Source organism: Aythya ferina (assembly GCF_964211825.1).
Source record: "Aythya ferina genome assembly, chromosome: 2".
NCBI classification, from domain to species: Eukaryota; Metazoa; Chordata; class Aves; order Anseriformes; family Anatidae; genus Aythya; species Aythya ferina.
The window spans coordinates 153,041,348-153,066,356 of NC_140297.1; the positions used below are offsets into that span (position 1 = coordinate 153,041,348).

At 33.6% G+C, this 25,009-nt stretch overlaps 1 protein-coding gene across 3 annotated transcripts in view; it reads right to left on the bottom strand.

Annotated features, from left to right (window-relative positions):
* Positions 1-1,405: 1,405 nt before the first annotated feature.
* The window catches only part of DNAAF11 (dynein axonemal assembly factor 11), a 32,937-nt gene continuing 9,333 nt past the window's right edge, over positions 1,406-25,009 (bottom strand). The window contains exons 4-12 of one of the 3 annotated variants that reach the window (XM_084510436.1): positions 22,918-23,090; positions 21,765-21,964; positions 20,443-20,631; positions 20,261-20,338; positions 17,753-17,818; positions 16,089-16,158; positions 15,153-15,248; positions 9,949-10,028; positions 1,406-3,153 (exon numbers count right to left, since the gene is read on the bottom strand). In XM_084510436.1, coding sequence (XP_084366562.1) covers positions 2,967-3,153; positions 9,949-10,028; positions 15,153-15,248; positions 16,089-16,158; positions 17,753-17,818; positions 20,261-20,338; positions 20,443-20,631; positions 21,765-21,964; positions 22,918-23,090 — 1,139 coding nt within the window. In that variant the 3' untranslated portion in view covers positions 1,406-2,966. Of the gene's footprint in view, positions 3,154-9,948; positions 10,029-13,641; positions 13,882-15,152; positions 15,249-16,088; positions 16,159-17,752; positions 17,819-20,260; positions 20,339-20,442; positions 20,632-21,764; positions 21,965-22,917; positions 23,091-25,009 lie in introns of those variants that run through there. The other 2 variants (XM_084510437.1, XM_084510438.1) reach the window with 2 other exon arrangements.

A 25,009-nucleotide genomic window follows, 5' to 3' on the forward strand; every position in this document is an offset into this window, starting at 1 on the left:
CAGCACCTGGGCATGGGCACCCTGTACAGTCTCAAGTGTATGTGCAAGTGTATGTAGTCTCAAGGTTTTATGTGCAAACCAGGAAGTGATCCATACTCATCTGTATGGACTTATCAATTCTGTGACACCAAGAAGTAAAACATAATTCTTTTTCATAGTTCAGTCAGTAGGCATGATTTGGAATTCATAGACAATGAGGATATATTGCAAAACAAGTTGATGTTTTTATATATCCCAGCTACCAGGGTAGAGCTGATTAAGTAGATTTCAGGGATGAGAGGCTTGGATCATGGAATAATTTACTCAGGAACTAGAAAAATCAAGTCAGTATACAAGACGGGAAAAGAACTATCCAAGATGATACTATAATAGATAAATATGTGCAAATTCAACCTTAGCTAATGCCTTTGTGATTACATACATTTTCTTTTCATCTCTCTGTGTATGTAGCATTAGTATGGAACTCCACTTTTTTATTTTATTTTATATCCATCTTAGATTGCAACTGAAGAGATTAGAATTGTAGAGCTTAGGGATATGGTTTAGTGGAGGGCTGTTAGCGTTAGGTTGGAGGTTGGACTCGATGACCTTGAGGTCTCTTCCAACCTAGAAAATTCTGTGATTCTGTGATTCTGTGAACAAAAAGCATCAATTCAACCCATCAGCCTAAACTGATGGATTTATTCTGCTTCTTTCCAGAACTCTTTAAAAAAAGACTATTTATCCTTATCTTACATTAAACATCTATGGAGAACCATAAAGCACTTTAGAGAGGCTAAAAAAGGTGGAATTCAATAGCAATGTTTTCTTTTTAATCACTTATTTATTTTATTTTATTTTATTTTATTTTATTTTATTTTATTTTATTTTATTTTATTTTATTTTATTTTATTTTATTTTTACATTCTGTTTTTCACAATTAGGGATGTAGCACTTTCAAAGAACGTATCGAGAAGTTTACGATGTACTGACCAATATCATAGATAGGCATTATCTGAACCTAGATTGCTACCTAAATAACACATTTTAAGTGCAGTTTTAATATTTCAGTTATAAGTGCAGCTTATTAATTTTCTATCTTAAAAATGAAAACAAGATCCAACCACAAAATACCCTCTGATACTTTCAGAGTTGCTTTTGCTCCTCATATCCAATTTGTCTGGAAGAAAAAGCTGTTTTGAAACACTAGCATTTTCTTTTTGCAGGGCCAAATGAAGCGTTCCTTTACAAAGGAAGTTTCAGATTCATTAGCAAGGTAATCTTCTAGATCACTGGGTTTTTATTTATTTATTTATTTATTTGGCTGGAGTTTCCCTTTTTTGTTTGTTTTTTCATTTGTTTTAATAAAAATGTCTTTAAAATCAGTGTACAAAAAAAAAAAAAAAAAAAAAAAGTATTAATTTTCAGTATAGAATCAAATGCTAATTCCCCAACTAAAAGATAATAGAGGCATTCAGGCACATACATTCTTAAATCATTTGGTAGACAATGGAGCTAATGAAGCTTGGTTTCCTGTGATTTTGTCAAATGTCCCCTGTGTATTCTTCACTTCAGCAATCCCCGAACCTAAAAATATTTTCTGTGATCTTCCCTCTACAAAATTTCATTGCCTTCTCAATACTATCTCTTTCCATAGTTACTCAAGGTCTAAGCATATTTCCTAAATACTTCCCACACTTACCTTGGCTTTTCCCCAGGTTCCCAGAGCCCCACCATCATGACTCCTACTTTAACTACTGCCTAAGCAAGAATGATAACATGCACACAGAGCTACTGACATATTGATTAACTGAGTAGCTACTGTCCAAATAAGTAGTGGCTGAGTTGTCTTCCCAGCAGTGGAGGTGTCCAGAGAATCCCTTTTTACAAGTCAGTGATGATTTTTACTAAATTTAGAGGATCTGAATATTTCTGGGACCTTTTTCTGCTGTCAAATAGGGTAATAATGACCAAAATGATTTTTGAAAGCAGAACTGAGATAACAATAACATGAGCCTTGTTTTCCTAGGAAACCAGGGGGGGGAAAGCAAATTTGGTCTTACCAAATTGCAATAATTTTCAATAATGGAATGGTAACCTAGCATGCATTTGTTCTTCGATGCTGCCTGTTGCAGTTCTAGGGCAGTTGAAAAGCTGAGGGAAAATAAGATAATGGAGTCTCTGGTCGCTAAAAATGGGCTAAAATATAGGGAAAGAATAGCTCGTCCTATTCCTCCTGTCCACCCTTCTTTGATCCCAAGGCTAATCACAGCTAAAAATTAACCTTGGTATTTGTAAGGGACTCTGAAAAACTTGGAACTGTCTAGAGCAGCTGCATTTAGAGGACCAAGAATGGTCTTAGTGATTTCTCTCAGCTGCCCCACAGTGCCACATGTCTGAGATAACTTGTTCAGTGATATCCTCTCACAACATTTTCAAGGAGTGGTATTACTATACCAGCTCCAGAATCCTGGAGCTCTGCCTTATGCTTAAAAATTCAGTCACTTATGGTAGAATACAGCAATGTCTCTCATCTCCAGAATGCATTGCTTTCTTTTACTGTTGTCCTTCATGAAAAAGAAAACATTGGAATAATACATAGAGATTTCTGTTATCTTTAGGTCAGTTAGAATAATCACAAATATTGTACAAATGCTTTTTCTCCTTCCTTCTCTTTTCTTTTTTTTTCAGTAATACGACATCTTTTAAGCTAAACAATACATCATTTGAAGAAATGACAATATTTCACTTATATGGCTCCCATTCTGATTTGGGATTTACTGCATAAAAAATCCAGAAAAAGAAAGAATTTCTAGAAGCAATATTCTAACAGAAAACACAGAAGAAAACAGAGGCATAACAAAGTTTATGATAACAACTGTAAATAATATTTCCAACTTCAGCTATATTATATTTACTTTACACATAGGTTCATGAAAACAACTCAGATATACAAGCCACATATAGAGGGACTACTTAAGAACACTTCAAATTAAGGGAGGAACATCTTCATTATCTTCAAAATCAATAAAATTCTTCTTAGTCTCTGAAATCTTCTCTGTTTGTAGCCTAATAGGTCCCTGTCCAATTCGTTCCTTTTCTTGGATTATTTTTGTCACATCAGGGAATGAATATTTACTAGGATCAACTTCTAATTTCTCAACTTGTCCACTCCTGAAAGAAGAAGAAAGCAAATGAAAAAAAAAAAAAAATCATTTCAGTGTCAAATACCACAATTCAGGGACACTGTTTATAAACCTGTTGACTTCTAAGTGAGACTTGGTACTAAATTTATTTATTTATTTCACTTTTTTTTTTTTTAATTCATTTACAATTTAGAATTAAATGAAGATTGAGTTCTTGTTATTTGTAATAACATATTTGCTTATATCAGCTTATATCACCTAACTCATGTTTTGTCAATATGAATCCTAACCATGTTTGTATTATGAAAAGGAAAAAAAAAAAAAAAAAGATATATAAGAAATGTCTGGGGTATAACAGAATTTCCAGATTCATTCACTATTAAGGTAATTCTTTTAGATCACATTTAGAAATGTGTACAATCCATGCATTAAGGCAACCAAGCAATGACATGATGATCAAAGATTTGAAATACTCCTATAATTTCTGTCTTGCAGCATTGGAAGGCTGGTTTTTGTTTGTTTATTTTTTTTATACTAAAGGAACTAAATACTTAACTGGAAAAAAATCTAGCCTGTTTTCAAGTAATTTGTAACAGTTTACAGCAAAAAAAAAGGCAAAATGGAAATGTAATTGTTCAATGATGTTCTAATTTCTGCATATTCCAACATGATTTTTACATTTTTGAACAAATTTTCCTTTTATACTGAATGGTACTTTGGGTCTAAGTTCCAAGCTCAGCATTACAGATGACAGTACATCAGTCTTCAAAGATGTGAGAAAACTGCCTGCTTACCCAGGAGATCAGAAAGACTTATTAGGACTAGAACAAAGGAAAAAGTAATAAAGCCACTGGATGAAAGAATGCATTGTTTTGATGACAATGTAGGTAATGAAAATATGTAAATAAAGTACATTAGATGATTTTAAACTGAAAATACACCATTTTTACTTGTTAAAAGTACAGCTCATTTTGCCAATGAGCTGCCAAAGCCTGTTTCACCATCAAGGCTCCTGAGGGGCCTGAGCAGACATCCCAGTTCACTTTGTGTAAGATGTCTGTACGTGTAGAGGAGAGGTGCAGAGGGATTCATGGCAGGTTTCTTCCTCTCCTCTGCCGAGGAAAGCAATAACAGAAGAGGTGTTAGTCAGCTTACCCACTTCTTTCAGCCTTATGCCTCTAGGTTTTTCTTGGGAGTTTCTTAGGAATTATTTGCTCATTTTCCTGAGCTCATTTTCTGCTGCCTTAAGAATCCAAAAAAAACTTTCCCTGCAAGTGGCACAATCAAAAACTACTCAGAAGATAATTTTATCGATAATGAGGGATCATACAAGAAAACTTTTATTTCTTCACCTGGAATGTTCTTCACTTTATAAGGCTAGATCTTTAATGATATTACACATTTTTTTTGAAACAAAAGTGGATGTGCTGTGTGGCAACACTTCAGAAAATGTTCATCCCCAAGAGGTAAGAAACATTTTTATCTCCTTTGTGATTTGTGAAATGTGCTGTGACCTTGAGTGATTCTATTTGTAGCCACTGGGGAGATTCCAAAAAGAGCACCACCTGTCCAGAATCCTAATCTAATTGCTAATGACTAATCACTGATTCAAAGTACCTCAGAAAAAGCTAAAAATCGTAAGTATGAAAATTAATTAACCTCAGCATGTGCTTTGTTCAAATAGTAGAAAAGGTTTTCCTTGATTTGATGTATTTTAATTAGTAGTGGTAATTTACATTTGTTCAACAGCTCTAAAATTGTACAAATTGCTAGTCATGAAAATATAGTAAATTCTACGGAGTTTGAATAATTTATTGCTTAGTAGCAGAATAAACTTCAATACACTAACTAATTAACAGTGAGTGTCATAATTAACTGTCCACATCAGCAAGCTATGAAGGGATTATAAACATCAGTCATTCTCAAAAATTAATCAGCACATGCTATCTACAAGTATCTATTAGCAATGAACAATAGGGAAAATAGAATCAAGTACAGATGATTTTTTTCTTTCCAAAAACGAAGTAGATTTTTATGTACTTAAATATGCATGGTGCAATATTCTATATTTATTCAGTAAACCTCGTGGTACTATCTCAACTACTATGATACATGTATTTGGCAGGTGACAAGACAGTTGTGATAGTCAGTGCAGCTAGCATGCATTAATCTCCTGTGAATATGCTCTTCTGATCATGTAATCTGTGCAAAAAGAGCTGAGTATTGATGATGTCAAGACTAACTACCTAAAATTGTTGGAAGAAAAATTAGAGTTTTGGAAGAAAATTAGAAAATTAGAGAAGAAATAATAAGAAGAAAATTAGAGTTTTAGGTCACCTAAAGATTTTTTTCCCTGTAAATCTACTTAGAGGAATAAAAATAATCTTGTTGCTAATGTGGTTCCATGAGCAATAGTAAAACAATAGTGATGAAGACAATAATATTGCTTGCAGGACCAACTACAGCACATCTGGAAATCCCAATAATTGCAAATTATTTCAAAATCAGGTAAAATAAATAAATAAATAAGTTCACTGTGTTGGGCATTGCTACCTGCTGCTGAGCAGTCTCTACTCAGGGGAAAATTATGATGTAAAGATTAAATGACTATACAAAATAGATAATATTGAATTAAATGTTTTGTTTTGTTTTGTTTAAAAAAAAAAAAACTATTATTTTTTTCTGACATTCCTTTCCCTTAGAAAGGCTATTCCTATCTCTACATAGTTCAACAATGTTTTAAAAAAAGAAAACAATAAAGAGTTCACTATAAAAAAAAATGCAATTTTGCATAACTATAGCAGCCTGCTGAACAATCTGGTGTGTGACAGAACACTTATCTGATAATTTGATATTTTTTTATAATTTACACTTTTGTTCACACAGTTCTTAATCCCCATATTTGATATTTTAATGGTTTGACAGTTACATTTCCTTGTTTCAACTTCTGAATTTCAATAAAAGTTTAGATTACCAAACATTTCTCATACTTCTTATCCAGAAAATGCACTTTCTAACATTCTGACATGATTGAGTTTCCTTTTTGGCATCAGCATGTCCAAAGATATTTACAAGGTATGAGCAACAGCTTTGAAGAGCCACTTTTTCCAGTCTTCTAGCTCCAGGTCTTCATGAGAATGCAATTCAATCCATACTATAACCTTAACTGGAATAAAAAGTGTTTTATTTTGTTTGTAGTTTGTTTGTTTGTTTGTTTTGTCTGTTTGTGTTGTTTTTTTGTTTTTGTTTTTGTTTTTTTTAAATATTGCTTAGTCATACCTGATCTATATTCTGTTTAAAAAGTCAATTGAACTCCTGTAATTCTTCCTATTCCAGACAACATAACTTGAAGTGAGAGCAAGAATTCTCAATATCTACATAAAAGCTATCAAACTATGTAGCCTGAAAAGATTATATCTGCAAATCTATTCAACTCTAAATTTGTGATCTACTCCTAGGTCTCTGTAGATGGCACACATGACATCTTGGTAGAACTGATACCTGATTTGCTATGTGTGATCTTTTCATACATATATTCATCTCTTATGCAAGCCAGACCAGAGCTGCACTTACCTATCTCTTAGCTAAAATATTTGTTCTTGGTTTAGGAGCAGAAATGATAGTGAATTTGGGTTTTGAAAAAACACATAAATCCTCTTGCAATTCCTTCAGGTTAGTTTGTCTATAGATCCATTCAACTTCAGGCCTCATCTTACCTCACATTCCCAGACTGGAAATTAATTTTGTTCTACTGTATTTCTCTTTGCAACATGAATTTCTTTCCTTTCCAAGTTGTCACACCTTTATGTCTCTCTGTGAACTTTAGAAATTTATTGTGAGAGATCTTCAGCCATTAAGTCTGTGGAAAGGAGAGGGGTATTCCCACATGGTGCAAGGATTCTTTCAAGGATTCAAATTAAGACTCCTTACTTATGATAACGTTTGCTAGAAAAAGGGTGGAATTAAAATACAATGCAGTGATTTAAAATATCCAAGATCTCTTGGCCTATAGTTCAACAAAACTTACAAACATTTTATGTATCTGATGTATCTGCCAACAAGTCAAATTTGGCATTAGATAACCTGTTCAAAAGCATTTATGAGTGCACTAGCAAATAGTGATGGATACTCCAGCAGCATATGTTTTTCTTTTGTTTTTCCTCTCAAGAATCCAGAGGAGAAAAAAAAATAATACTTAGTTAACCAGTGCAATAGTGCAATTGTACTTAGCTAAAAGGTACTAGGATTTGCAATGTTTGAACTAGTTAGGTAGAAAAGGTAACCTTTACTTTACATTCCTTATTTCATTGTGAACAATATATTTGATATTTTAATGTTTGAATTTGTTGATTTGTTTTTAATTCTATGTTGTGAAGTATTATAGAATTTGATGCTCCGTTCCTTCGCCTCTTTAAATGGACCTATTCTCTAGCTGTATTTCTCTACTTCTGTACATAAAGAACTACAGTACAAATCAAAGAATAGGGAATCTTCCATGTATTCCTCCATCCTTTACTGGAAGATTTCAGGTATGTGTATATTAACATTTAGAGACATTTTGAGTTTTCTTTTCTTTTCTTTTCTTTTCTTTTCTTTTCTTTTCTTTTCTTTTCTTTTCTTTTCTTTTCTTTTCTTTTATTTTATTTTATTTTTTTCTTTTACAATGACATAGGAGGAACAGTCTCAAGCTGAAGGTATGTTACTTTTGTAACTGTTACTCTTAAAAATTATAGTATGACTTTATTTCTACCTATATATATACTTCATTTATGCAATTGCGAAAAACTCAACTTCTGTACCTCATAGATGAATGAGGTCAATTACAGTAAAGACTGACATACTCAGCTACTATATTAATAAATATTTTGGATGCATAATAAATAAATATGTCAAATTCCTGCTATGGAAACTTATCTCTTTGAAGGTTTGAAGTATAGTTTTGTATACAATCACAGAAGAAATTTCTCCTATGTGGCAGAAGTAATAATAGTATCATCATGCAATCTAGCTAACAAGTTAAGAGATTTAAAGCACTATACTGCAGTGTAGAAGATTGTCTGACAGAATTTAGCTAAGACATCTGTAGCTGTCAAGTGTAATCACTGTAATGAATGTTCTTCTGTAATCTAAGAGAACTATTCAGCAAATTTTTAACATCTGGCTAGTCAGCAATTTTTCAACCAGAGGTCAAAACTTACTATTTGTAGTAAGAGCTGTAATTCAGAATGCTTCTTTCCTACTTCTGTTTTTGCGATACATATTCCGGTAATATATTAACAGTAAAATTTGTATTTTTCCTTCAAAATCTTCAGTAAGCATTTTCATAATTACTCAAAGCTGTACGAAATCAAACACAACTTCTTAAACTTTTATTATGCCATGGGGTACCTTTAGTTCATCAATTGGCAGGGAAGGGGCAACTCCCCATTATGGCTATTTAATCACCTACTGTGTAGCCAAAACTAAATACACTCAGAGAGCTCTAAGTACATATGTATTCTTAACCCTGTAGTTGCTATCTCTTTTGCTGTTTGGCAGAATCTGGAAGAGAGATAACATCAGGTATCTACAGAAGGAAGATCTAGTTTTATCCCGGAGAAAAGTTCAGACATTTCTTTTAACTGATTTCTTTTAATGTTTCTAAGGCTTTAGCTGTGCTTCTGCTGGAAAGAACCATCACTTTTGCGCCATTTGGCTTGGACCTTTTAAAGAAAAATTACGGAAATATTCAGTAATTAAGAAGATGCACTGCTGCCTAAAGTAAGGGTGCAGTGGTTGTGGCTCATTAGGAATCTTAACAAAGTTTTGCAGTCACCCTATTGTCTTCTCATTAGTCAGGCCACTCAAGAAAAGACACAACTGATCCTTATTAAAATTACAAAATAAAAAGCAGAAATAATGACATCAGTAACTCTTGTGGTGCCATTTGAACAATGTCCCAAATATTGAGAGCAAGAAGAACAGTTGTGATCAATAATGCTAATTTTTACTAACTACTTAGCCTTTCCATCAACATGTTATCACAATGAAAACACACAAGGAAACAAATATAACAATTAAAATACAAACAGGTAAGATGCTTAACAAACTTTGCTGTTACCATATCTCATAATGGTGTGAACATTGCTGCCTATAACAAGAGGAAAGGCAAAATAATTTAACACATATTGTGGCATCACTTAGTAAGTCCAAGTGGCTATGAGCCTGTCTGACTACCATAATGGCTAGCAACACTTGGTAAGAGGAAAAACAAAAAACAGTGCAGCCCTGATATTTACTTCTTACTGGCAGTCACTAACTGAAAGAGTTTAAGAGCTGGAGTTTACGTCACATGTAACAGGATGGAGCTATGTTATAAAACCTTGAAGAACTGCTTTTTGAAACTACTTATTGGTGCAGTAGTTCAATATGTATACTGTATCACTGTGCAAATACATTCATGAGGTGTTCAAAATCATTGCTTTCTAAATGGTTTTGAGACCTAGACTATGTAGCAAGGAGCTCTGCAGAGGCAATTCTCAGTAGGTGGTTTGGTTTTAGTGTATACTAGATCAATATCTGAATGAGCTGATGAAACAGAACCGATCTGCGGAAATAAGTGCTTTTTTGGCTCTGCCATTGGAGCAGATCACTTTATAAACAGCACCAGACAGGCCATTAGTCTAAAGCTTTCATACATAGTTTTACTCTATACAAATCAATATTTTCATACTTTCCACAATAAGATACTCAATAAAAAACATATATTCTGACAAGTGAATAACTAATGTATCAAATAAATAAATAAATAAATAATGCTAATGTGAAATAAAAAAGGAATTACCTTCTTGCATTTTTTTGCATTGTGTCAGAAGGTTTGATTGAAGTTGATAATTTTTGCTTAGCCAGGATTATTTCTTTAGCCTAAAATACAAATATACAGAAAAATAAGTCCCACAAAAGTTATTTATGCTAAAAAAGCATCTAAATAATCTATCCAAAAAAAATTAAGAAGGTGTAAATAATTTTTTTCATGTGACTTTTATGTGATTTTAACACTCTTCACTCAGTGTGAAACATGCATAAAGCCCTTTTAACCAAATGATCTGAATGGAATTATATTCAATTATATATATGAGTTTATATATCTTTAAATATTTAAATATATACATATATATATGTATGTGCTGTATTTTTTTAGTACAATGCTAATAATGCACATTACTGATTTTCTCTGTAGCTAATGAACTTGTTCATGATGTGTCTCCTTATATTTCCGTCTGTGTCCATGTGCTAGTTCAGATATTTTTATTAAAGAATCTGCTGCCCTCTGGACTTCTCATTCTTTTTAAAAGGGACAAATGTCCACAAACTCCCTCAGCAACTTTGCTGAAAACAGAATCTCAAGATTGAAGACAAGGTAAATTCCCTTTCTCAAGGAAAATACCATTTTTTGGAGGACATATATGTTATTTCTTATGGCAAAAGAAATTCCTCATTCCCTATTTAGCGACATCAAGGGAGAGGGACCCCTTAAAGTTTGAAAGGAAGGAGATGAACAGGAACTATGACAAAGAGTATCAAGTATTTTCTAGTGACATTGGTTTGAAAACATGCTGTTCCAAACCTGCTCTAAAATGTTCAAGAAATAAGACAGATCTCATGGCTTTTATCATTCATTTCTGAAATGCATTGTCAAAGGGCTGATCCTTTCTGACTCTATGTATCCTCTAGTGAAGAAAAGTCTTTTTCTTTGAACTTTCCCTCTTCTCAGTAGGCTCTACAGTGTTCTGTTCTTCCGTAACTCATTTTGTTGATCCATCTGAAGCTAAGGTTCCTTGCTTCGCCCTCAGAGCACATCATCAAGGATGGTGAGGAAAATTGCTGATTCTGCAATCAACAGAAATGTCTCCTTGATGGGTTGTGATTCTGTCAAGGGGCTTTCAAATTAGGGAAGGGTTAGGAATTGTGTACTGGAGCATCTATTATTGTCAAATATCATTTGACTCAAAAGCTCCTTTGCTCAAAAGACATCCTCCTACCTCTGTTCAAGAAAAATCTTAAGTGATATTCTCTTTTTTCTTGTTTTTGAAACAATGTGTAACAATGACACATGAGCTTCACCAGGACAGTGATTGCATATTGATCTCTCAGAGATGCCAATCAAGTTAGGACAAATGATCTGGAAAATGGAACAGCCACTGCTTCAGCTGTGGACAAATATAAGACTTTGGGCTCAGTAGCAAGTTCATTGAATGAAATTTAAACTCTATAATATACAGGAAGAGGGACTAATTGAATATAACAAAGCTTTCTGCGAGTAATTCTATGAACCTATTGCTAGTATTTAGTGTAATCAGAAATCAGAAAAGAAAGGAACAGAGAAGCACAGACAGCAGAGAAGTCTAGAAAATGATGTGTTAAATAGAATCTGGAATATATTTGAGAAAACAGATGGAATTTGTGAAAACAATATTTTTAAGCTGAGTCATCTTTTCAGCCTACAATTTATTCCTGCCATGGCTTTCTTCTTCGGCACCATGAATTCCACTGAGTAACAGAGTTTCCCTGAAACACATTTATTTTGAAGGAAAAAAAGATTTCTGGGGTTTCACAGCTGTATGTCTCCATATGCCTTTGACAGTAATGAAATATTACTGCATTTGCCACACCTAGAAAAGTGAGAATTTTATAATGAAATTCCATCAAATAACCCTTACACTGACATGCATAATGTATACCCCTCTATTTTTAAATTAATTAAGGAATCTAACTCTCATTGATCTTTAAGTTTCTAAATGATTTCGAAGACCCAGGCTATAAAAAGCTGTCAGAATTAATTTTTTACTGCTTATATAATAAAGGATTAATCAAAAAGTCAAAATTTTCTTCTCTGATTCACTAAAATAAGGAAAGTCAACTATTAAAACATGACACAGAATGTCTCAGAACCCTAAATAAAAACTGTTTGGTAATAACACTGGTTTTGATGCTGTTTCTCAGACAGTAATTAACATGCTATTGGTGTAATCTATGGATGGCATTTTGCAAAATCACTGATTTAATATGCCAATTTTGGTCAAAGCCAATAAAGAAACATTCAGTTTTTTACTTTCCTGCATCATCTGCAAAGATGACACTGCCAGAGCATAGAGGCTGAAAGGTTGAAAAGCTTCATGTCACAAATATTTTTCCCAGAAAATGAAGCATTACAATGTACTTGCTATCAACCCCTTACTCATACAAAATCTCTGTACAGACGATTAAGGTTATTACAGTATAAACACCACACTTGAAAAGTGTCACAATTCACCGAATGTTGTGTCCTTCAAATTTGTTTTGATGACCTTCCAAATCTGTTGGTAGACAGTGCCTTAGAAAGACACCCTTTTTACAATGATTTGCTGTGCAATAAACAGTACATTAAAAAAAAAAAAAAAATCTGAAAAGATGGTGAAAATGATTTACTTTCTTTCCTTTATGTGGAATTTACTATCTCTAACATCTGTGGTATGGCAAGGCCATCAGAGAGGCAACTGAAGAGGTTTTACTTTTCATTTTAAAGGCTAGGGAACTATGAACAGGCTGGAAGATATATGCTGAAAAGTTTAGCAACCTGATCAGAAACTCCCTAAAGCAAACGAAAAATACTGAATTCAGTTCGTTTTCTGTTCCCTTCCTGAGAAGACAGAGGTATTTTCAGGACACTATTGCAAGAACCCTACTGCAGAAGTTTACTTTTTTGGTTAGTAGTATTCTTAGAATGTCAGTTACTTAAAGAATGTGCTAAGTCATTTATCTTGTTGCAAATAATTTTATTTTGAGAATAATTATTTATCAGGAACACAAAGGTTAAACAGCACGATATAGTCATTAGGTTTGTCTCATCACTGATATAAACTGAAAAGAAGTTGCATGAATTCTGTTCTTCCTATCATCTTATAAAAAGGAATTTATATTAAGTTGATGATATAAAATTAATATTCTCAAATATTGTTAATAACTTCAGCCATAATGTTCTCAAGGAAAAATAACTATTGGCATTCCACTTACTGCTAACCTTTATTCATTATACTTAGCTTCCTAGAATACATCCTGTTAATATCAATACAATATGTATGGATAGAGAACATCTGAAAATGATATGTATCCCTCAAAATATAGCTTGTGCGTTCCAATTTAGTTCTGAAGGAAGGGAAGAGATTGCATGACTGTAACACAGAACAATTCTTTTGTACCTGCCAAGCGGAATTGCTGCAAAGTAACACAGATCCATCTTTGTTCAACAAATCCACAAAACTTGATGTATCTCAAAATCATAAAACAGTTGAGGTTGGAATGGACCTCTGGAGGTTATTTAGTCCAAACCCCTGCTCAGGCACTGCCACCTGGAGCCAGTTGCCCAGGACCACATCCAGGTGGCTTTTGAAGATCGTCAAGGGTGAAGAAACCATGACCTCTTTGAGCAACCTGTGCCAGTGTTTGATCACTCTCACCATTAAAATATGTTTCCTTATGTTAGACAGAGCATTCTGGTGTTTCTCTTTGTACTTATTGCCTCTTGCCCTGTCATTACCCACCTATGGAAAGAGCTTGGCTCCATCATTACTCCCCCTACAACACCACCACCCCACCCCAGTCAATTAAGACCCTTTTGAGCTTTCTCTTCTCTAGGCTGAACAACATGACCTTGGTTATTCTGTAGAAACCTCCTCAGGTCTCACAAGTGTCTCTGAACCATGACATTCTGAGATGAGGCAGGCTCAAGACCTTCAGCCTAGGTAAAATATATAGGTGTAGGTAAAATATCAAGATAGGTGAAACATGGGTAAAAAATAAATTTAATCATGGAATAAAGGCAATTCTTAATCACAATAGAAAGAGGAAATATTCACGTTGCTCATGTAGGTACTGCTTTCTTGGAAGATAGCAGATTTGAATGTACACAGAGGCTCCTTGAAATATTTATGTTTTCTAGGGCACTGCTCATCCACAAAAATGCTATTGAAGTCTAATAGAAACTCTGTTCAAAAGCATTTGAAAATAACATTATCCAAAATGGCAAATGTCAAGGCCTCAGTTTCAAATAAATAAGTGTAGGAAAGTGTAAATTCTCGTATCAGTAAATTTTGAATATTAATTAAATATGAATCTTAATCAAATGAGTACAGTTTTCAGCATTCCTCAAACTCCTGGTGAAACTGTATGCTTGATGCTAAAATTACAGCTTGTGATTTAATCAGAGGTTGGCCCTGCGGGGTCCTACTGATTCCCGCCACTAAACCACCACATCCCTTAGTGCCACAAAGGACAGCATGACTCCATGCAGGCAATCAGAGCACAAGTGAGACAGAACACAGAGTTAGGAATATTAGGGGAATATGACTTCTGCCCAGGCTTCTTTAAGTACTGAGGCCTGCTGTGTAGCATTTCTCAGTTGAAGCACCATGTTGCCACAACCCTCTTACTCTGTGAATACACATACTTGGTAGAGCTGATCAGTGTATCATTTCCATCTAGGGAAAGCATGAAGGGAAAGTGAATTAAGCAACTCTTGTTCTGATCACCTGAGATGTGAGAGTAGTAGTACATAATGCCTATCCTTGAACCACAATGTAATTTTCATACAGGTGTGTGCCACACCAATTTTGAAAAACTGATTTGTTTCTGTTATAGGTAGAAAAACTGCTTATTTTCAGTTCTTTTAAAAATACATCTTACATTGTTGCACAATATGGCAGGTTTTGCAGAGGATATTTTCATATATAAAAAGCTGTTTCTATTGAAAATATAGGAAATAGAAATAGTTCCATTAATATTGTTTTCCATAGTGTTCCTTTAAAGGAATCCTAAATCCAATGGTTTGGCTCTATAATTAAATTGTCATTCTGGAATGTTCCTTCTTTCTTTGAGAAATACATCCTGATGGGAAAGGCTAGCCTGAATAACTAGCTAGTCAGGTGTTACCTGTAACTCAGAAATATTCTCATAGTACTCACAATATTTTAAATACCTTTCTATAATGCCTCCTCAGATTATTTAACATACCTTCGGCATGCTGACAACTAAATGACCGGTTGTTTGTGATCTTTTAGCAGAGCTGCTATCTGGCTTCACTTCCTCAGGGAGCACAAGCTGGAATGGCTATGACAAAATATGAAGTATATCATGATAAAATATTTATTTATTTATTTATTTATTTATTTGACCTAGACAGAACACATGCAGAAATATAACTATCACTTCCTTTGATCTATAGAACAGTATGCATCTAAATCCTATCACTATAAATATAGTATTACTAATCCTAATAAATGATTAACATGCTAAACAGCTTTTACTTAGAAGTATGGTTATATGTATATTCCTGAATTGCTGTCATTTCTGAAGTGACATTTCTAAAGAAGGTTATAAAATGATGCTTGACTTATATTAGCAATTAAATGAGAAAGATTATCTAGTCTATTTTAAACATAAAGTAATTTTGAAGTTTTATTTATGCAGTTGTTACAGTCATAAATGCAGATTTTGGTTTACCATTTAAATACTAAGAATTTTTCAAAAATTTGATGATAAAATTATAACCACTGAGAAAGAAGTAAACTTGAATTTTAAACACCCTTCCAAAAGAGTATACATCCACTTGTTTCTGTCTACTATGAATTCCTGATTGTGAAATTACTAAATACTAGCATAGGGTAATTAACAAGTTCCTTTCCTCAGTGATTTATTGTACATTGTTTTGAGGGAATAAGAAGAAATAAGGAGTGAAACAGAGAATGGAATTTCATTTCAGGCTTTACACCTCTTTTGGTTAGGACTTCAACAGCATATATGTGGTTCAGAATAATGCAAGTATGAAATAATGGTTCTTCTGCATAGGTGCATGGAATTTCATAATCTGTGAAAGCTCCAGTGTTCACTGAATAACCATTGTAAACTTTTAGTCTTGATTTGAAATTAATGTAGTAGGAAAATACTAACCTTTCCCTTCACCAGTACTCGTATGTAAGTTGTCTGAACATCAACATCAAGCAGAGATGTGTCCAGATGTCTTTGAAACAAAATATGAATAAATGAATCAATCTATTATACAGTCCAGTATATAAACATTTAAGACTACTCAATTATTTTATTACTACTTCACAGTTTGTAAAATACAGCTTCAATTTCAGGTATTAAGTTAAATGAAATATTATTAGCATTTAATATTTTTGGAAGAAAAATATGATCTTCCTATATGTGTAGGGAATGTGTAATAAAATAATGTCTAAGTTCTGTCATGTCCACCATCAGTCCTTCACTACAACTATTGTATGTTTCAAAATCCTTGTAGAAAGTGAAAAGTTGGTTTTTTTTTTCTATTAGTTTAGTGCTTTGACTTATGAAAATTCATCTATTAGCTATTAAAATTGTGAAAGTATTTTTCTACTTTTCTTTCTAAAGGCTTAAACAGTACCTTTGTAATAAAACTTCCTTTTTTTTACAGTGAATTAAAAATAAAATAAAATAAAATAAAATAAAATAAAATAAAATAAAATAAAATAAAATACATTGTATTCCCAGAAAACACAGTCTTTTTACATTTCAGTACTGACAGACTTGTCACTGTGACCTGCAAAAGCTCCACTCTAACATCTGCTCTTCTTCTTGTGATACATACGCTCTTGTTCTTGTGACCTGCTAGTGAAAGCGCAAATGCATATTCCCTATATCCCTGCCTTTATAACATTAATTCTCAGGTGAATTTTTAAAACTTTCTAGTTTACATTTCTTATAAATGAACACAGACTACAACACTATATCCAGTATTTTATTACACCTGAACAGATTTTCTGAGCTTCCAAAAAACCTAATTCTTATAATTCAGAAACAATGGAGCAGGCCTGTTTTGTGCAAAATTAATAAGTTTGAAGGGAAGAACACCTGCCATGAATACTATTTCTGTGCTATGAAGCTAGTTCCAACTTTAACTAGTTCCTATCAGAGCTGAAAAAGCTTGTGGATTTCTAACCCCTTTTCGAACCATGAGCAAGGGAACTGTTGTGCTTAGTAGTTACAAATTAAGTTATAATTTAACTTATAAGAGTTATAAAGTCTTCTTGTCATTTTTTGGCATGTTTCATCCACATTTCTTCCAGGTAATGCTCTGTTGTAGTTTAGGAAATAGGACAGACCATAGACTCCTTCCATTAAGCAATATGGACAAGGTTGCCCTACAATGTTTCAAGAAGAATTTAACTATACAAGGACATGAATTGTACTGGAGCACTTCTAGGGACAGAGAATAGACATAAAACCCCACTCCCTACAATCCTAACCAACTAATGAAGAATGGAAAATATTTTATGTAAATATAAGGGGACAGCACTGGAAGAAACCTGCCTGTGGACTGCAGAAATCATCAATTCAAAAAAGGACTACTGAGACACACTGCTCATTTAGGAGTAACAGAACAACCCAAAGGATCTTTATTTTATACATTTCTGTTTCTTTGGCAGAGGTTTCAAGATTTATTCTATCAATCCCTACATTATTTTTCTTCCACTTGAAAACTCCCCATTTACAAGGAGGAAAACAATTGAAATTCTGCATATTAGAACTTCTGAATGGCAAAATGAAGTGGAAAAATAAATAATATTTCTGACCTGTAAACAGAAAGATCCAAAATGAACTGGTTGTTTTCTTCATCATCTTTCAAGGAGAAATGAAGCCTAATAATAAGGACAAAAAACATCTCCAGGATCAACATAATTGGGGTGAAAAAAACAAACATTATGGCATATTTAAAATTCAACTGCTAGCAATTTTAGATTTAACACAAATACCCTTTAGACAAAATCACATGATCATTTTAGAAACAGTTGTACTTTTCCTCATGAACAGGAAAAATTACTAACGTTTGAGCTAGAGTCATTCAACATTTGTTTTCTATTCTCTCCACCCAACACTCAAGAAACAGAAATAAAAATAGTGCTGAAGGTCAGTTAAAATTAAGATCAGTCTGTCAGTGCAGGGAGAGAGACATCTGCTGGCAAAGTGTCTGATCTGTTGATGTCTTCGTAGTTAAGAAAAAAAAGTACATGAAAAGCACAGACGGCCTGAAAAACAGTGATTCTAACTTCATCTTTAAAAAAAAAAAAAAAAATGCATGCTTGTTAACAGAAATTAAGTTGCCTGTAGCATAAATATCTACATGTGCTTTTCCAAAATAAAAAAGAAAAAAAAAAGATAAAGATTTGCTTAATTTCCTTGATTCAAGGCTGTAGTGAGGTGGGGGTTGGTCTATTCTCCCATGTGCCTGGTGACAGGAAGAAGGGGAATGGGCTAAAGTTGCGCCAGGGGAGTTTTAGGTTGGATGTTAGGAAGAACTTCTTTACTGAAAGGGTTGTTAGACATTGGAATGGGCTGCCCAGGGAAGTGGTGGAGTCACCATCCCTGGAGGTCTTTAAAAGACATTTAGATGTAGAGCTTAGTGATATGGTTTAGTGGAGGGCTTGTTAGTGTTAGGTCTGAGGTTGGACTCAGTGATCTTGGAGGACTCTTCCAGCCTAGATGATTCTGTGATTCTGTAATATTTATTAAAAATGAGAGTGTATTAGCTGTGTGTTTGTGATCTGGTGGCTGAGTTCTAAAATTTTTGAACAAATCTTGAATAAGGAGATCTATTCTAGTCTTACTAGCCCTACTCACACTCTCATATATTCCCAAGTATTAAAGTAGAGAAAAGATAAAATAAAACCCACCTATAAATGAGATGATTTTATAAATTAGGTATAAGTTTAAAATGAGAGGGTTTGGCTTAATTTAATCTATCTGATACATTAAAACACCTAGATGTCACCTTTCAGTGACATTAAAACACCTAGATATTTTATATAATAGAAAGAATAGAATAGAATATTTTATATAATAGAAAGAAGCTCAAATTTGTATACATTCTTTCAGCAATAAAAACATCTGTCAGATATATTTTATAACTCCTTGCTCTCTTGTATTCTGATACCATCAACTTGGAAGAAAGCTTAGAGAACTTTAGGTTAATGGATATTTTTGAATGGTAAACTGCAAATGATACAAAACAGCTTTCTTTCCTGTACACACTTCTTTATTTTACTACACCACAAAATTAGAGAATTCACTAAAACATTAACAGTAAAAAAGAGAAGAGAATTGTAAAATTTTCTAGGTGAAAGCTTGAACAGAATCAAGGAGCAGAAATAGTCTTTTCTCAGCAGCACGTTGCTATTCCTCTCAATAACCAATGTTCAAAAAGAACCTTAGATAAATTTGGACATTGCATTGGATACTAGACTTTTGCAATAAGAGTAACTTTGGGGAGCACCACCTGTCTATTAGCAATGCTTTCAGTGAAGAGCAACTCTTTTCAGTGAAGAGCTATGATATTCTTGCTGAAGCCATAATGACAAAAATTGCTCAGTGATCTGACTTTACTTGAGCACATCCACACAGTAAATTCTAATCCAGAAAACTCAGGTGATATGAACAGGACTGCTACAAACAGTGAACTCAAGGTGACTGTATTGCTTAAACAAAGATAGCTAGAGCTTTGTTCTGAATGTCTCTGCTTTTTAGAGGCATAATTACATTCTATTAATGTAAGATTTAAACTATTTAAGGCTTGTCTTCTTTGAACTAAAAAAATCATTCTTTTGCTTTTCTGTCACTTTCTCAGTTCTGCCAGGTTTACATCTGTTATGAGAGGACAGGATGATTTTGACTAGAAATATTACTTGGACATATTTTCCCACATTTAAAGTAGCTACTTGTACACATTTATCTTCAGCAGTCAAGCTTTCACTATTTTTTTTCCACTATTAGCAAGATGCTCTAAGAAAGAGTCTTACCATGGAAGGTAATAAGAGTAAAGTATCTTATGTCATTTACAGAAAAACAAATTCTTCTGTCGTCAAACACCAAGATATTAAGTTAGACAACCTTCAACACTTAACTTACTGAAAAGTAATTAATTATTTTTCCAGCATCAGAATATAATTTTAGGAGTCAGTTTCACCATCAGGAATATAATACTACACATGAGAACTTGTCAGTTCTCTTATTATCATCCTGTATATCCAAATAGTGGCTCAAATCAACTATAAAGAAGTTAACCACAGCATTGCTTCCTTACGTACTTTGGCATGTTGACATTTAGAACTTTTCCTTCTGCAGTCACCAGTGTTGGAAGAAGCTTCTCTCTCTTTTTTGGCTCCCTTAACAAGACAGAAAGAAAAATGTTTTATAATTTGTCATTCTCATATTTTCTGTTGTATAGCTAAAATAAAAAAGAAAGAAGATGGCAAGAAGTTAAGTATACCTTATATTGTCTTTTGCTTTCCGTTTTTCTTCAATATATCTGTGAGTTTCTAATCTAGATTCTGGAGTATAAGGTGTAGGCTCCTCCCAAAATCTTCTGTCTTCTTCATCATCTTCAACTGTCCTCCATGTTTCTTTTTCTGTTTCTCCTTCTGATTGACGGTTTTCTTTGTCCTGTAGGGAGCCTGGGCTGAACAAGATCACAAGAAATGTTATTTTAATTAAATGAATGAAGAGTAACGGTATTGAAAATGTATTCTTGCAATAATTTATTTTTTTTACTTCAATACCAATAGTTGCGTAATTCCTACAGAGAATAATAGTTTAGAGATTTGAATAATTTAGTCTGTTCTGCAACTTTCATCAATCATTAAAACATTTTTCAACAGAATAGTTTTCATTGATTTAACTAAGAAGTGATACTATGGTTTTGCTTAGCTGTCTGAAAACCCTGACAGATTTAGTTTCAGGAGCAGAATTTTCAAATGCCTTTACAACCTTCAGGAGCAAAAAAACCTTCAGTCCCTGTTAAGTTTAAGTAGTCGCAAAGTCAGAGAGCAGCAGGTTAGAAATTTTAAGATAGCAACTTTTTACTTACGCATCTCCTCAAGTGCCATTTTAGAACCCAAATACATTTTCCCCTAGACCTAAACTTCTGTAATGTTCAGAAAGTCTCTAGCTATATAAAATGAAAACTAGATTTGTTATACAGCTGTGATCTGTGTGGAAAAAAGTTCCATAACCATGTTCTCCATGGAATTTGGACTCTATTGATCTAAAAAAAAATGTTAAATGACATGTACAGTATAAGATGACACAAGGGAAAAATCCTTCTGCTAACTAAATAATCTTAGTAGTATTAGGTAGAAGAAGTGTAGGAGTTAACATTCCTTAGCTATTTACATGTCAAAAGATCTGCAAATACTATGTCTTTCTTAATATATATTGTGTCTGAAGCAAAAGAAATTATATATGAACATCTGCTGTCTCTGAAACCACTGTACTACCTTAAATAACAATTTCCAGCTGTCCTGAAAGAAGCTATCAATCACACCACTTTGGAACCTAGAAAATTTAGTTTGGAGTTCTTGGACAGAACTTCTGTTGTACTGACTACAGGTTAGTAGTTAATAATGTTTATAATTATGTTTTTCATTAGAGACCATAGCTGAAATGCTAGAATCCTGCTAGAATCAGCAATGAAGACAAACATAAGACTTTAAGTGGAATTATATTAACAACATTGAACAAGGAAAACCAAAATTCTTAGTGAAGAAAGAGACGAGTGATATTTACTTACAAACTGCTGCTGCTTACTCTTACCTATCAAATCCAAGCTTAGCTTCCACTTGTTTCTCTTTCCTATCCTTTCTTTCATGCATCCTTCTTTGAGCCTCTTCTTTTTCTTTGGCTCTTTTGAGAAGGTAAGATTGTTCCTGTTCTTTAATTTTCTGTTTCACTTCTGGATAGTTTTGAAGAGCTTGAATCCTCTCTGAACGTTCTATTTCTTTACTATCCAAATACTTCCCAAAGGAAAAAAAAAAAAAGCAATTTAAATATATGAGAAATGTAAAACATATTTAAATCAATACATCAATTAAACGGCAGGTTAATTTAATATTTCTTTCAAACCTCTAAAGCACAACATAAGTTGTACTGCATTAAAATAATTAACAGTAAGTTGCTATTCAGATCTGAAAATGTTTGTGTGTCTGAGAGCTGCCTTTTGCATTTTCCTAGAATTTTAGTTAGTCATATTGCTATGTAGTAGAAAGAGTCCCTTCAGCCATTTCTGATATTTGTCTGCCTTTTATTAAGCTCATAAAGCTATTACAAAAATATTTCTTTAGATAATGTTCATTTAACTCAGAAATGAGTTGAGTCTACTCTTAAGAAGTTAAGCAAGTGTCTGTGCTTCTCCAAGGGAAATTGGAAGAGCATATCTCAGGATTCTGACTGCCTCTTTCAATGACAGAAAATCATTAGATCAGTCACTGTACAAAACCTCCATCTCAGAATATCTATTTACAATATAGAGCATTTTCACATCAATTTCTACTGTTTTCCTGCCTTGTGTTGTTGGTATGGTACATATTGTTGGTACATTACCAATGACCTGGTAACTTTCTAAAATCATAGTAATAACTTAAAAATACACTGTGCATATATATGTACACACACATATATAAAGCTAAAAGCCAGAACTGTACCATGTATTTATCTTTTCAGAACTTTATGTAAGGATCTCCAATGAAAATGACAGAAAAGTTAACAAATGCATGTGGCTTACTATAATTATTTATTATCACGTTACTTAATATGGTCACCTATTCAGAACAGAATTTAATTTTCTGTGGACAGTAAGAAAAATATTCCTAATTTTCCTACCACAAGCACTTAATTGTTTTGAATTACTATGTTCAGTCAACAAAGCTGGTTATTGATTTGGACATTAATTTAACATTAAAAATCTTACTTTCAACTGATGAAGTGTTGCCACTACAAATTGTCTATAACCTTGAAATTCAGTACATGGGTTACCCACTAGAAACAGTTCCTTCAGATGTATATTATATTTTAGGGTTTCAATACTGGAAAGTTCACCAATGAAATTTGCTGTCAGGTCAAGTTTCTTCAGATCTTCACAGCCTGTTTGAATAAATAAATAAATAAATAAATAAATAAAACAAAACAAACAAACAAACATCATTCAATGTGGCTACTCTATGTGGCTAAAGAGTGTCTAATTGCTTCAGGAGAGCAGAATCCTGATGGATTTCATTTCTTTGTAACTTAAATCTTCACTAACATTGATTTTATTACTGGTTAAATTGTTAATATTGGTGAGAAAATTGTATGTTAACCAGAAGAATTAATTATAAACAGAAACACTAAATTTGCTAACAAAATGCTCTGGGAAATTTGGATCCAGAATTCATTAGCCACTCTTTTTATCATAATATGTCCATGAGTCATAACCTTGATTCTAAGAGTAAAAAAGTTCAGCTAAGAGCAAGCTCAACTTCTGTGCTCATCATTTTAATCACTTATTTTCCTTTGCAGGTCTATTTGGCAAGTATTTTATTCATAATGGAACTGAAAGAGCATAAACAACGCAAAATGATTTATTAGGGGATTTAAATAACCTCAAGTTTTGCACAGCTAATTCCCAAAGGTTCTGACTTCTAAGTAAATGACAAATCACAGTAATAAATAATGCAGCCTGATAGAGGAACTTAAAATTTACTGGCATGAAAACAGATGTAAGTTTCTTAGCAAATTGCCAAATAGGTAATGTACTACATATTTCTTCAACTTTTACAAATTTCTGTGTAGCCTATTTGTTTATTTTTCTGTTTGATTTAAACCATCCTCCTGAAACAGCTTGCACACTGTTTAAACAAAACAAAACAAATCAGCTTTTTTTTATTGTTCTGTTGCCAAGGTGGACATTTTATATATTCAGCAACTTGCCTACGCGAGAAAAATAATGAAATAAGTCAAAAGTCAGATTTTATTCAGAAAATATGGAATGTGTTTATGCATGGCTTTAAGTCTTAGGATTTGATCTTTGCACATGCAATTATCATGTCAAGATAAATGGTTAAACATAGATAAGATAGACAAGACTTCGTGTAATGACAGAAAAAAGAATCACCTGAAAAACTGTAAAAATACTCCAGACTGACAATGCAACTTGTGCACAGTGTAGAACCTTCTTTGTGAGACTTTTGATTGCTGAAGATGACTGCTGAACCATTACAAGAGACACTCTCTATATTCCGTATAGCATCAAAAAATATTGCATTGCTCTAGCTAACCTACCTAGCAGATCATCTTAACTTTACAGTGAGGCAATACCAATTCTCTATGGGTTTCCTGAAAATTTTGATCTCCTATTTTGCAAAATATTAAAGAATAGAGCTGTCATAGATGACAACACTGGTAAGAGAATATGTAAAAATCAAGTTAAAATGCACTTAAGAAACTGCAGTGACAGAACGTCAGCAGTAGGAACCACTTGAAACACTGCACAGAAGCTGGCTCCTTCTTCTGACAATCAATAAAGTACAGAATCACAGAATCACAGAATTTCTAGGTTGGAAGAGACCTCAAGATCATCGAGTCCAACCTCTGACCTAACACTAACAGTCCCCACTAAACCATATCACTAAGCTCTACATCTAAACGTCTTTTAAAGACTTCCAGGGATGGTGACTCTACCACTTCCCTGGGCAGCCTGTTCCAATGCCTCACAACCCTTTCGGTAAAGAAGTTCTTCCTAACATCTAACCTAAAACTCCCCTGGCTCAACTTAAGCCCATTCCCCCTCGTCCTGTCACCAGGCACGTGGGAAAACAGACCAACCCCCACCTCACTACAGCCTCCCTTAAGGTACCTGTAGAGAGCAATAAGGTCACCCCTGAGCCTCCTCTTCTCCAGGCTGAACAAGCCCAGCTCCCTCAGCCGCTTCTCGTAGGACTTGTTCTCCAGGCCCCTCACCAGCTTCGTTGCCCTTCTCTGCACCCACTCAAGCACCTCCATGTCCTTCTTGTAGCGAGGGGCCC